Below are 13,624 nucleotides of genomic sequence, written 5' to 3' on the forward strand. Positions count from 1 at the left end.
CATGAAGGTAGACAAATCCCTGTTCTTATGTAACTTGCAATCTAATGGGGACAAAGATAATAAGCAGGCCAATACATGAACAGACAAGAAAAATATCTGATAGCTATGCCTGCTATGCAAAGAACTAAAATGAGGAAATAGAGAGCCCTTAGGTGGTTATTTTAGACTGGGTTGTCAGAGGGGCATCTCTGAGGAAGTGATGTTTCGGTGATGACATGAGGGACAATAAGATACCAAACATGTGATCATTCTTGGCAGAGGGAACAGACAGGGCCTAGAGTGTTCAAGGAACCAAAAGAAGGTCAATGTAGCTGCAGGACAGTGGGCAGGGGGAGAGCAGCACAACCTGACATCAGATAGGAGAGTCTTAAGAATGAGTAGGAGTGAAAGGTGAAACAGAGGAAGAATCAGATTGAAAAGCATAAGCAAAGGAAAGGAGGCATGAGATAGACTGGTATGTTTGGGTAGCTACTAGAATTTCATTTCTTCTGGTTTCAATGCACAATCTAGTATGGAATCCAGAATACGACCGTGGGTAAATTGGCTTCCAAAGAAGATCTACCAGCAGTATTTTCTTGCCACTGAAGAAAGAGAACTTCTCTCTAGAAAACATATTCTCAGGGACATCTATAATCAATCTACCACAAAAGACTACATGGAAAAAGTCTACTTGTTAAAAGATTCAGATATTATACATTTGAACTCCTGCTAAGCGTAGAGCTGGGAAACAGATGTAACCTTGCATATGTTATTTTATTCTAAACTCCTTGAGGTTGTTTGTGGTTCAGTGGTAGAATTCCCACTTTCCATGTGGGAGATCTGGGTTCGATTTCTGGCCAATGCGCTTCATGTGCAGCCACCACCCATCTGTCAGTGGTAGCTTGGGTGCTTCTATGATACTGAACAGGTTTCACTGGAGCTTCTAAACTAAGACAGACTAGGAAGAAAGGCCTGGTGCTCTACTTTGGAAAATCAGCCAGTAAAAACCCTATGGATCACAAGAGTCCAATCCGCCACTAATCATAGGGATGGCATAGGACCGCACAGTATTTTGTTCCAATGTGATATGGTCACCATGATTTGGGGGCCAATTTGATGGCAGCTAATAACAACAACAGCAAACACAACCACAGATGTGTAAGCTGGCACCATCCCCACTTTAGATACTGAACTAGCTCCTAGTAAGTGCTTTGACGCAGTTCTGAGTCTTCTGTGCCCTCTGCCATTTCCACTGCTGTCCAGTGTCTCATCAACTGATTCAGTACACCTGCCTAGAATGATCTTTGCCATCGATTTATCCTATGGGCTTCATCCTCTTAATATTTTGCTTTGGCTTTATCTGTCCTTTGCTGTGTCTATCTATTATTTAGAAAAACATGTTTTCTTTTTCCCCTCAGGTAATCCTAATTAACACACCACGTTTTATGGAAGTTGTTCTGTAGTTCAAAGATTTCCTCCCTCTACTGGGAAAAATTATGCAAAGCAAAACTAACTCAAAGATGGGATTAATATGCTCAGACACATTTCCTCCCCTATGGTAGCTGAGTCCCAAAGGAATGCCTAAGTCTTTGGGAATCTTGACAGATCAGAAGTTCTGTAACAATTGAAACCCTGTTATCAATGGAACCAGATTCCTCTGAGAAGGTAATGTTAAACTCATGACAAGGAATTTAATTTAGGTTCACAATTTATCAAGTAAATGGTGACTTATGAATAACTATTCAATGTGCATGTCAAAATAGCCTGCAGCTGACTGACAGCCTGCATTCAGATTGCAGCCATTTAGAGACTAATATTTTATACATCATATTAGAAGGCATCATGAGGCTTACCAAGATAAAATATGTATCCAGAAGGAAAGAAACGAAGGGTGACATATTCTTCTGCTAACAATGGTGTATTTTGCACTGTTATACCACAAGCCCCATTACATATTCATCACTTGATACTGTAAACGTGTAGTTGAGATAGCACTGAAGAATTAAGATTCACATTATAAATAAGGCTGAAAAATTCTGACTAAATGATGTTATCTATTGCAGGAACCGCTTACTTTTTTTTTAAGTTTTATATGTTCAAAATATGCCTAACGTTTTCAAGCGCTTACTTAGGTGGCAAAATTAATGGTGTATAACAATGCTGGGGTGTTCATGAATTTTAGCAATCACCTGCACAGTTATTTTGTATTGAGAGGCTGATGTAAATTTTGTGGGTATTAATGATAAAGTCCCGAAATGCTCACGATAGAGGACATTCTCCAAAGTGAATAAAAACTAAAAGGTAAGATCAAAGGAAAGCACTGGCCAGGCTGCTTAAATGAAATAGTTTTTTAAAATATTGGTCTCCCAAAGTTCAACAATTACTTTAAAACAAGGTGGGAATGTAAAGGGGTAGGGAAACTAGATTAACAGAAGCGAAATGGCCAGAACGGAAATAAAAACGGTGTTCACACATTGTGGGAAATGTAACCAATGCCACTGGACAACGTGTAGAAACTGTTGAATGGGAACCTAAACAGCTGTATAAAGCTTCACTGAAAACACAATATTATTTAAAACAAACAAACATTTCTAGTGACCATATCTTAAAGGCAGTTGGCTCTGCAATCTTCACCTTCTTTGGTAATAGTGGAGACTGTCAAAGCAGCAAATAAACCAGAAGGGCCAGCACCAGACAGGGTTAAAGAAGCAGACTGGAAAGTGCAAAAGATTTAAAAAAAAGGCTAAAAATTTTATTATCATTTTCCAATCTTTGCTTTTACCCATGCTTCGATTATAGACATGACATTTTTCAGGGCTAAAGCTTGCCTTTTTATAAGGCCCCAGTTGAGAGAAGAAACAAATGCAGTAATTTAGCTGACATAATTAGAAATGCAATTAACATCAGAAGGTACCTGAAATTCCAGTCCATAGTTTTCTCTGCAGAATTCTCTCAGTTTAGGATACACATTTTCCTTTAGTGCCTGTCTTTCTGCTCCTGTGTCTGTAGGAGAAAAGCAAACACACAGAAGGTCAGCATATCCACATGTGTATTTCTAGAGAAAAATGAGCAGCATGAAAAAATGAAACTTTAAAAGTAAATATTAATATAATCAAGTTTGGTGCTGAATTGTTGAACAGCAAGATATCTGGCTGCTCCGGTAGTCCTGCTTGGAATTCCAGACACTCGGGCAAGAGGTACGCAAAGAAAGCCCACAGAATGGAGGGGAATCACAACGGTGAGTTTTGTGTTGGCTGGCAGAGCTGAGGAACCACAGTTGGTTCTTCCATGCCCAGGTGGACCCTCACATCAAGCTCTGAAATTGCTATGACTTTCGAATAGGTAGAAGGAAAAGTTATAGGGTTATCAGATGTTTTGGAGTCCCTTGGTGGTACAAATGGTTAAACCACTTCACCGCTAACCAAAAGATTGGAGGTTTGAATCCACCCTGAGGCACTTCAGAAGAAAGGTCTAGTGATCTAGTGCTGAGAAATCAGCCACCAAAAACCCTACGGAGCACCATTCTACTCTGACACATATGAGGTCACCATGAGTTGGAGTCGACTCAACAGCAGCCAGTTAGATCAGGTGTTTTAGCCCTAAGAAGTATAAAATTTTCTTACACACACACACACACCAATTAATTTAGTTACTATTTAAAAAAAAAAATACCTGGACTATATCACTGTTTCTTATAGTATCTAGAAATAAGGTGACTTTTAAAAAATTTAGAAAAGCATCCATGCAAATAGTACAAAAATTAGAAGAGACAGATTGCAGAAACAAACATCAAAAACTAGCTGATTCCACACACCATAGATTCAATTGGCCAGTGGTTTAAGGTAGCATCTCCTATCTTGGGGTTAGGGATTCACTGATATATCAAAGAAGGGAATTGTTTTATATGTGCCATACTCTGTAAAAGCTCAGAAACAAAGTATTTTTTAAATTATTCCCTGTTATTAAAATAAAAACAATCAAAACAGCAATAAGAAGAAACAGAACCTGAAGCCAAAGAATCACAGAGCAGGTATGCATGCATTTAATTTTGAAGGTTTTCCAAGGAAAGCATTCCAGAGCCACCTGAGCTGAACAATCTTCCTGCATCATTGATGGCATTAAAAGGAACTTTACAGCAAAGACAGTCTGTTCCAATCCCAGCTAGCTTCTGTGGTGAGATGAGAAACAGTTTTAGAAAATTAGATTAATGTGTTACCTCATGAAAAATACCATTTGCTAAATGTACCTCAACCCCAGCCGTAACAAGGAAACATTTGCATACCACATTTATAACTAAGGAGCCACGTAAAAGAATTTCCTTATGATTCTCAAGCGCATCTGCCCATGCAAATGCAACCATATGCTGTGTTGACCTACTCTACTTTCCTGCTGTTCTCAAGCCTATTTTTGGGAAGCAAATAGCAATCTTGGGAGTCTGAGATGCAGCTGCAGCCTGGACGAGTGACAAGAACCAATGTTTACACGGAAACCAAAGATTCAGAGGAATCCAAGTGCTTCTAGATTACTCTGTGATCTAAATGAATGGGGTCTTTTCTAAGCTCAGATCCAATCTGGACCTGAGCCAAAGGAAAAGTAGGAAGACCAAGCTGAGGAGGGGAACATTTCAACAGGGCCCAACGCACTGCTGGAGGCAGTATGATAAGCTTTCACATAATATAATCTTGGGATTGGAAACCCCGGTGGCATACTGGTTAAAAGCTATGGCTGCTAACCAAATGGTCAGCAGTTCGAATCCACCAGGTGCTCCCTGAAAACTCTGTGTGGCAGTTCTACTCTGTCCTATAGGGTCACTATGAGTCAGAATCTACTCAATGGCAACAAGTTGGGTTTTTGGTTTAATCTTGGGACCAGACACCCATCCCCTTACCCCATTTTAAAGGCTCAAAACATTAACTTCACAATAAAGCTAAGAATATTCAGTCAATCTATCTAAAAGGCTACTGCAGACTTTTAAAACCCTAATTTAAAAAATGTTACTTTTAAAAGAAATAAATACTAACAGATATGGAAGTTGAGAAAATCTTAAACAAGGATTATTGTTAAGAGCTTCTAAAAAATATAAAAAATATGTAAAAACAATTAAGGAATGATATATGGGGCAGAAACTTCTTTGTTTTATTTTTGATTGTACCTTAGATGCAGGTATACAGAGCAAACTACCTTCTCATTAAACGATACAGGTATTGTTTTGTGACACTGGTTGCCAACTCCACAACATGTCAACATTCTCCCTTTCTCAACCTTGGGTTTCCCAGTGCCAGCTTTCCTGTCCCCTCCTGCCTTCTAGTCCTTGCCCCTGGGCTGATGTGCCCATTTAGTTTTGTTTTATGGGCCTGTCTAATCTTTGGCTGAAGGGTGAACCTCAAGAGTGACTTCATTGTAGAGCTAAAAGGGTGTCCAGGGGCCATACTCTCAGGGTTTCTCCAGTCTCCGTCAGACCAGTAAGTCTGTTTTTGTTTTTTTTTTTTGAGTTAGAATATTATTCTGTATTTTTTTCCAGCTCTGTCCAGGACCGTCTATTGTGATCCCTGTCAGAGCAGTCAGTGGTGGTAGCAGGCACCATCTAGCTGTGCTAGACTCAGTATGGTGGAGGCTGTGGTAGTTGTGGTCCATTAGTCCTTTGGACTAATCTTTCCCTTCCTTGTGACTTTGGTTTTCTTCATTCTCCCTTGCTTCAGATGGGGTGAGATCAGTAGACTTGTCTTAGATGGCCACTCACAAGCTTTTAAGACCCTAGACACTGCTCACCAAAGTAGAATGTAGAGTATTTTCTTTATAAACTATGTTATGCCAATTCAGCTAGATGTTCCCCATGACCATGGTCCCCATTGCCCCTCAGCCCAGTAATTCGATCCTTCAGGGAGTTTGGATCTGTTTATGGCGCTTCCATGACCTTGTCTTTGTCAAGTTGTGCTGGCTTCCCCAGTACTGTGTACCATCTTACCCTTCACCAAAGTTACCACTCATCTATTGTTTATTTAGTGTTTTTCCACACCCACCCACTCCCCTCCCTCATAACCATCAAAGATCGTTTCTTTTTGTGTGCAAATTGTTTCATGAGGTTTTTATAGTAGTGGTCTCATACAATATTTGTCCTTTGTGACTGACTTATTTCAATTAACATAATGCCTTCCAGATCTATCCATGTTGTGAGATGCTTCACAGATTCATCACTGTTCTTTATTGTTGCATAGGATTCCATTGTGTGTATGTACCATAGTTTGTTTATCCATTCATCTGTTGATGGGTGCCTAGGTTGTTTCCATCTTTTTGCTACTGTGAACAATGCTGCAATGAACACGGGTGTCTATTCGTGTGACAGCTCTTATTTCTTCAGAATATATTCCTAGGAGTGGGACTGCTAGAAGAAACTCCGTACTTCTAAAAAAAAAAAAAAAAAACCATCATTGTAACTCTTATTAATGCATACTAAGACCTGAATATGTGATAGTATGGAGGATAAGAAAGAAATATCGTGTATCTAATTACTAACATTTAGTGAGTACTTACTATATTTCACAGCCATTGAAAACCCTCTGGAACACGGTTCTACTCTAAAATACATGCGGTTGCCGTTGAGTCAGAAATGACTCAACAACAACTGGTTTTACTACAGTTTAGTTGTGTGCTAGTAGCCCTGGTGGCTCAGTGGTTAACAGCTACAGCTGCTAACCAAAAGGTCGGCAGTTTGAACCCACCAGCCGGTCCTTGGAAACCTTATGGGGCAGGTCTACTCTTTTCTACAGGGTCGCTATGTGTTGGAACTGACTCAACAGTACCTAACAACAACCACAGTAGCGTGCTAAGCATTTCTATGTATGTTTTTAAAATCACTTCTGAAAACAATCCTATGATACAGGTAAAAATCATTAACCCACTTTTTTAGAAGAGGAAACTGAAGCACAGGGGAGTTAAGACACTTTTCCAAAGTCACACAGCCACTAAATTCCAGAACCCACCACAGTCTGCTCTAGCCATGGAAGCACGCAACTGTGAAAAGAACTAACTTTTGAAAATGACCAACGGAATAACTAAAGGAATGGTTAAGGGACGTCTAAGTCCTAACGTTTATCATGTAAGAAGTCTGAGCTATCCTCAATGCTTTCCTCTCTTTTTTTTTTTTAATAATTTTTCTTGTGCTTTAAGTGAAAGTTTACAAGTCAAGTCAGTCTCTCACACAAAAACCCATATACACCTTGCTACACACTCCCAATTACTCTCCCCCTAGTGAGACAGCCTGCTCTCTCCCTCCACTCTCTTTTTGTGTTCATTTCGCCAGCTTCTAACCCCTCCACCCTCTCATCATCCCTCCAGGCGGGAGATGCCAACATAGTCTCAAGTGTCCACCTCATCCAAGAAGCTTACTCCTCAACAGTATCCCTCTCCAGCTCATTGTCCAGTCCAATCCATGTCTGAAGAGTTGGCTTCGGGAATGGTTCCTGTCCTGGGCCAACAGAAGGTCTGGGGGCCATGACCACCGGGGTCCTTCCAGTCTCAGTCAGACCATTAAGTCTGGTCTTATGAGAATTTGGGGTCTGCATCCCACTGCTCTCCTGCTCCCTCAGGGGTTCTCTGTTGTGTTCCCTGTCAGGGCAGTCATCGGTTGTAGCCAGGCACCATCTAGTTCTTCTGGTCTCAGGATGATGTAGTCGCGGGTTCATGTGGCTCTTTCTGTCTCTTGGGCTCGTAATCGTTTTGTGTCCTTGGTGTTCTTCGTTCTCCTTTGATCCAGGTGGGTTGAGACCAATTGATGCCTCTTAGATGGCTGCTCGCTCGCGTTTAAGACCCCAGACGCCACTCTTCAAAGTGGGATGCAGAATGTTTTCTTAATAGATTTTATTATGCCAATTAACTTAGATGCCCCCTGAAACCATGGTCCCCAGACCCCTGCCCCTGCTACGCTGGCCTTCGAAGCATTCACTTTATTCAGGAAACTGCTTTTGGTTTAGTCCAATTGTGCTGACCTCCTGTGTATTGTGTGCTGTCTTTCCCTTCACCTAAAGTCGTTCTTATCTACTATCTAATTCTATGAATTTCTTCATTCCATCCTTAATGTCTTCTATAACCCAGTCTTTTTTGAGCAGGTTTCCAAGTGTTTGATTTCTTTTCCCTAATTTTTCTGTTATTGATTTCTACTTTTATGGCCTTGTGGTCTGAGAAGATGCTTTGTAATATTGCGATGTTATGGATTCTGCTAAGGCTTGCTTTATGACCTAATATGTGGTCTATTCCAGAGAATGTTCCATGCGCACTAGAAAAGAAAGTATACTTGGGTGCTGTTGGATGGAGCGTTCTGTATATGTCTGTGAGGTCAAGTTGGTCGATTGTTCTATTTACATCTTCCGTGTCTTTATTGAGCTTCTTTCTGGATGTCCTGCCCTTCACCAAAAGTGGTTTGTTGAAGTCTCCTACTATTATTGTGGAGCTGTCTATCTCACTTTTCAACGCTGATATGGGTTGTTTTGTGTATCTTGCAGCCCTGTCACTGGGTGCATAAATATTTAATATGGTTATATCTTCTTGGTGTATTGTCCCTTTAATGATTATATATTGTCCTTCCTTATCCTTTCTGATGGTTTTAACTTTAAAGTCCATTTTGTCAGAAATTAATATTGCCACTCCTGCTCTTTTTTGATTGTTGTTTGCTTGATATATTTTTTTTTCCATCCTTTGAGTTTTAGTTTGTTTGTGCCTCTAAGTCTAAGGTGTGTCTCTTGTAGGCACCATACAGATGGATCTTGTTTTTTAATCCATTCTGCCACTTTCTGTTTTTTGGTGCATTGAGTCCATCTACATTCAGGGTAATTGTGGATAGGTATGAATTTAGTGTTATCATTTTGATATCTTTTTTTGTGTGTTGACAGTTTTTTTTTCCCACTTGATTTTATGTGCTGAGTAGATTTTCTTTATATATTGTCCTTTCCTCATATTTGTTGTTGATTTTGCTTCTGCTGAGTCTGTATTTTTCCCTTGTATTTTATTTTGATGAGTAGTATAGTTTGTCTCCTTCATGGTTACCTTATTATTTCCCCCTATTTTTCTAAATTTACAACTTTTATTTCTTTGTATCACCGTATCTTTCTCTCCATATGGAAGGTCTATGATTACATTTCTTAGTCCCTCTTTATTATTTTAATGTTGTATTCTTTTATATAATAATATCACCGTTACCCTGTATTGGGCTTTTTTTTTTTTTTTTAAATCTTGCTTTGTTTTTTTGGACTTCCCTGTCTGGGTTGACTTCTGGTTGCTTGGGTTGATACCTGATATTATTGATTTTCTAACCAAAGAACTCCCTTTAGTATTTCTTTTAGATTTGGTTTGGTTTTTACGAATTCCCTCAACTTGTGTTTATCTGGAAATGTCTTAATTTCACCTTCATATTTAAGAGACAGTTTTGATGGATATATGATTCTTGGCAGGCAATTTTTTTCCTTCAATTTTTTAAATATGTCATCCCATTGCCTTCTTGCCTGCATGGTTTCTGCCGAGTAGTCTGAGCTTATTCTTATTGGCTCTCCTTTGTAGGTGACTTTTCGTTTATCCCTCGCTGCTCTTATAATTGTCTCTTTATCTTTGGTTTTGGCAAGCTTGATTATATGTCTTGGTGACTTTCAAGATCTACCTTATATGGAGTTAGATGAGCATCTTGGATACATATCTTCTCATCTTTCACAATATCAGGGAAGTTTTCTGCCAACAAATCCTCAACAATTTTCTCTGTATTTTCTGTTATCCCTCCCTGTTCTGGTACTCTAATCACTCATAGGTTATGTCTCTTGATAGAGTCCTGCATGATTCTTAAGGTTTCTTCATTTTTTTAAAAAGTCTTCTATCTGATTTTTCTTCAAATATATTAGTGCCAAGTGAATCATCTTCGAGTTCAGAAATTCTAGCTTCTACTTGCTCAATTCTGCTCCTCTGACTTTCTATTGAGTTATCTAATTCTGTAATTTTATTGTTAATCTTCTGATTTTCTGATTGTTGTCTGTCTATGGATTTTTCCAGCTTATTAAACTTTTCATTATGTTCCTGAATAATCTTTTTGATTTCTTCAGTTGCTTTACCTGTGTGTTCCTTGGCTTGTTCTGCATATTGTCTCATTTCCTTTCTGATGTCTTCAAGGGTTCTGTATATTAAACTTTTGTATTCTGCACCTGGTAATTCCAGGAATGCACTTTCATCTAAAAGATCCCTGGATTCTTTGTTTTGAGAGCCTGTTGAGGTGATCATTGCCTGTTTCTTTATGTGACTTAATATTAATTGTTGTCTCCGAGCCATGTATAAGTTATTGTTTTAGTTTATGCTTGCTTACTGTGTCGTAGCTGCTTGCTTTGTTTTGTTTTGGTATACCCCTAAAGGTTGCCTGAGTGAGCTAGCTTGATTATTTTCACCCTTGGAGCTCTGGTGTCCTGTCCCCAGCTGGCTAGAGCTGTTATCAGGTATATCAGTCTAGGAGTCCATTCAGTTTTCTTGTATGAATTCAGCTTAGGTTTTCAGGTAGCTGATATCAAGTGTGTGGTACAGGCTCTGTCCTACAGTCTTAGAGGGGCACGGGTGATTGGCGTATATACTGGTATCTGACTGCAGCAGGGGGTCATGCTCTAAACAAGGCAGGGGGCTGAGAACCGACCCCCGAGTGTCTCTGAGGAAAATGTGTCTCTGTTCCCTAGAGCGTGCTGGTGGGTGGGTTCTGCAGAGGGACCATGGGCATCCAAAGTTTTTGGTTGTAAGACTGGGAGGTACCAGTTATTTTTGGACCCCTGTTGCAGGTGGCTGGGTGACCTGAGTGGAGCTACCAGTCCTTAGGTCCCTGATGTGGGTAGGTGAGGACCTTGTTTAACAGGCAAAGCAATGTCAAATGTCAAACACCCACCTCTCCACCGCACAGCTGAAATGGTTAGAGTTTGCCAACAAGGGCCTATTCTCCCGAAATAGGCCCACACAAGTCCATGCAGAAGGGAAAGGTGCTCAAGGTCCACTGATGGTTTATGCCTGGACAAGAGCTGCTTCTGTCCTGAGCTCCCCCGGTTAATGGAGCTAGCAAATTATCTTTTCACCCCAGTTGCAAATTTTTTCCTTCCCCAAGGCCAGGAGGATGGCTCTAGGTGCTCACCAGGGTCTATGTCAGGCCCAGGGATTCAGCCGCTGAAGCTGGCTTGGGGGTGGGGGTGGGGGTTGTGGTAAAATATACGCAAGTACTTAGCTTTTGCTGAGAACACTGTTCTCCTCAGGTTCCGGAGGTGTGAGTGGGCTGTGTGGCTGGCTTCTTCTCCCTGAAGAAACCACGGCCGAATGCTAGTACCAGCCCGCCACTGCCACCTCCGCCGCTCTGGGAATGGTGCCTGAGGGCTCCCTGGGATTCAGGTCCGGTAACTCCTCTCCACTTCTGAACGGCCTCTTCCTCCCCCTGCCCTTCAGTTTGTTGTCTAAGCTTGCCTTTGATGCTCAGGGGTCACGGCTTGTCACAAATATACTCATTTCACTTGTCTTTTTGGGTCTTTGTTATAAAGAGGGTTTGACGGAAGTGTCTCTCTATTCCACCATTTTGGCTCCGCCTCCCCCTCTATTTCTTTAATATACCCTTCAACATCTAAACCATCAATAAGTTTCCTCATTCTATCTCTGACCAATTCCTGAATTTAATCTACTCTTACCTTTGCTACTGGGTACAAGTCAAATTCATCTCTCATCAAGACTGTTTCCATGCTTGCCCCCTTCAATCCACCCTCCACAGAGCAGCCAGACCAATCTTTTCAAAACGTTAAGTCAGATCACATCACTACCTTGTTTAAAACCCTCCAAGAGCTCTTCAGTGAAGTTGGAATAGTATTCATCCTTCTTACCCTGAATATTCTCTCTCCCTAAGCTCATCTCTTACCACTTGCTTTGTTCACAACACTCCAGCAGCACAGGCCTTCATTTGACTCTTGGATTACAAAGAGAGTATTCCCACTCATGGTTCTTTACTCCAGCTGTGAATTTTATCTGGAAGCCTTCTTCCTGAGATCATCTTATCACATCTCTCGCTGTCAACTTTAATGCCACTTCCTCAGAGAAGCCTTCTCTGTGTATGTCATCTACAGAAGCCATTGAGTTACCCTCTATCACATCATCTTATTTTCATTCTTTGCATAGTACTCATCACTATTGCTGCTGTTGTTTGTTCACTGTCTGTCTCTTCCAGTAGAATGTGAGCACAAAGGGAGTTGGAGCTTGCTTTTGTCTCATTCACTGCTGTATCCCCAGTGCTTATTAGAATGGCGCTACATACACAAATGAGTGAATGAATAAGCCCACACAAGAACCAACAACAAAAATCAGCCAACAGACAATGCTTCCCTGCAAAGCCACCCAGGAAGAGAAAGGCTTCCTACATTACAATTTCGTCATCAGGCAGACACAGAATCAAGACTATGTAGAGCTCTGGGAAACAACCGATAGGGAGAAAGCTGGTGTCATAAGGAAAGTGCATGAACTGAGACAGTGATTTCTTTTCTGGTTTCTGTCTTTCTGGCTGAATACACATACATTTTTACCAGGTTATTTTGAGCCTCTCTAAGAATATGAAGGAAGCAGATCCCACCTACCTGCCGGGCTATCTGTGGTATTGCTTATATTACAAAAATGACTCAAATTTTCCTATATTTGTATTAGTATATGATGATTGGCTCTGGAAATGGAAAAGTAATTAAGATAGGATGGATTAATTATGATGGGTGACAGATAAGCTGGCTTAATTACATAAAACACCTGATTCATACCAACAGCAAAACCGGACGGTTGGCAATTAAGAAACATCAGAATGTCATGGACAGGAAAGATTAACTCATACATCATCACACATAAAAAGGGAGCTCTTAAAAAAGCACAGATCATAGAGGAGCTATGTCATCACTTACTCTTTACACACTGTCATTCCACCCATTTACATTTCTCCAGCTCCTTAATGCTTTGGAAAGTGTGTATTAACCCTTTGGCAGCATGGATAGGTTTTTAAGGAGTTGCTTTCTAAATGAACCCTTGGTACTGCAGAGTTAATGAAGGTCTGTGTACAGCATCTGAGTTATCCACAGGAAGTCCATTAGCTGGGGGAGAATTATTAATCAATACCATTATCCTTAGAGCATCTTGATTTTAATTCAGGAAGGGCTTAGATTAATTCCAATTTTTTTATTAAAAATAAAAGAATATTATCATGGATTTGAACCTCATATAGCTCCTGCCCGACCCAAAGTTAAGACTCTAGCATTGGACTAGGTAATTTTTCCTACCTCCTTGGCAGTTCAGAGCATTTATTTAGGATTCATTCCGCATCCTCTACTAAAATTGGCCTCTAGCCTCATTTCCCAGGTTTCTGTACCTTTGTTCCTGCCTAGATTCTCCCTCTTTAACGTGCTCAGCTGCTAACTGAAAGGTGAAGGGTCGAGTCTTCATGGAATAAAGGCTTGGTAATCTACTTCTCAAAATCAGCCACTGAAAACCCTGTGGAGCACAGTTCTACTCTGACGCACATGGGGTTGTCATGAGTCAGGGCTGACTCGACAGCAACTGGTAGAGGTGGTGGCCTAGCCCCTTAGCCAACGATTCATATGATGGCCTATCAGGTTTTTGTTGTTGTTGT

At 40.6% G+C, this 13,624-nt stretch overlaps 1 protein-coding gene across 1 annotated transcript in view; it reads right to left on the minus strand.

Moving 5' to 3' along the window:
- NWD2 (NACHT and WD repeat domain containing 2) overlaps window positions 1-13,624 on the minus strand; it is a 264,189-nt gene that overhangs the window by 160,806 nt on the left and 89,759 nt on the right. The window contains exon 2 of the mRNA XM_003411299.3: window positions 2,894-2,982. Coding sequence (XP_003411347.1) covers window positions 2,894-2,982 — 89 coding nt within the window. The remainder of the gene's footprint in view (window positions 1-2,893; window positions 2,983-13,624) is intronic.

The sequence above is a fragment of the Loxodonta africana genome, chromosome 5 (genome assembly GCF_030014295.1).
Source record: "Loxodonta africana isolate mLoxAfr1 chromosome 5, mLoxAfr1.hap2, whole genome shotgun sequence".
Lineage (NCBI taxonomy): Eukaryota > Metazoa > Chordata > Mammalia > Proboscidea > Elephantidae > Loxodonta > Loxodonta africana.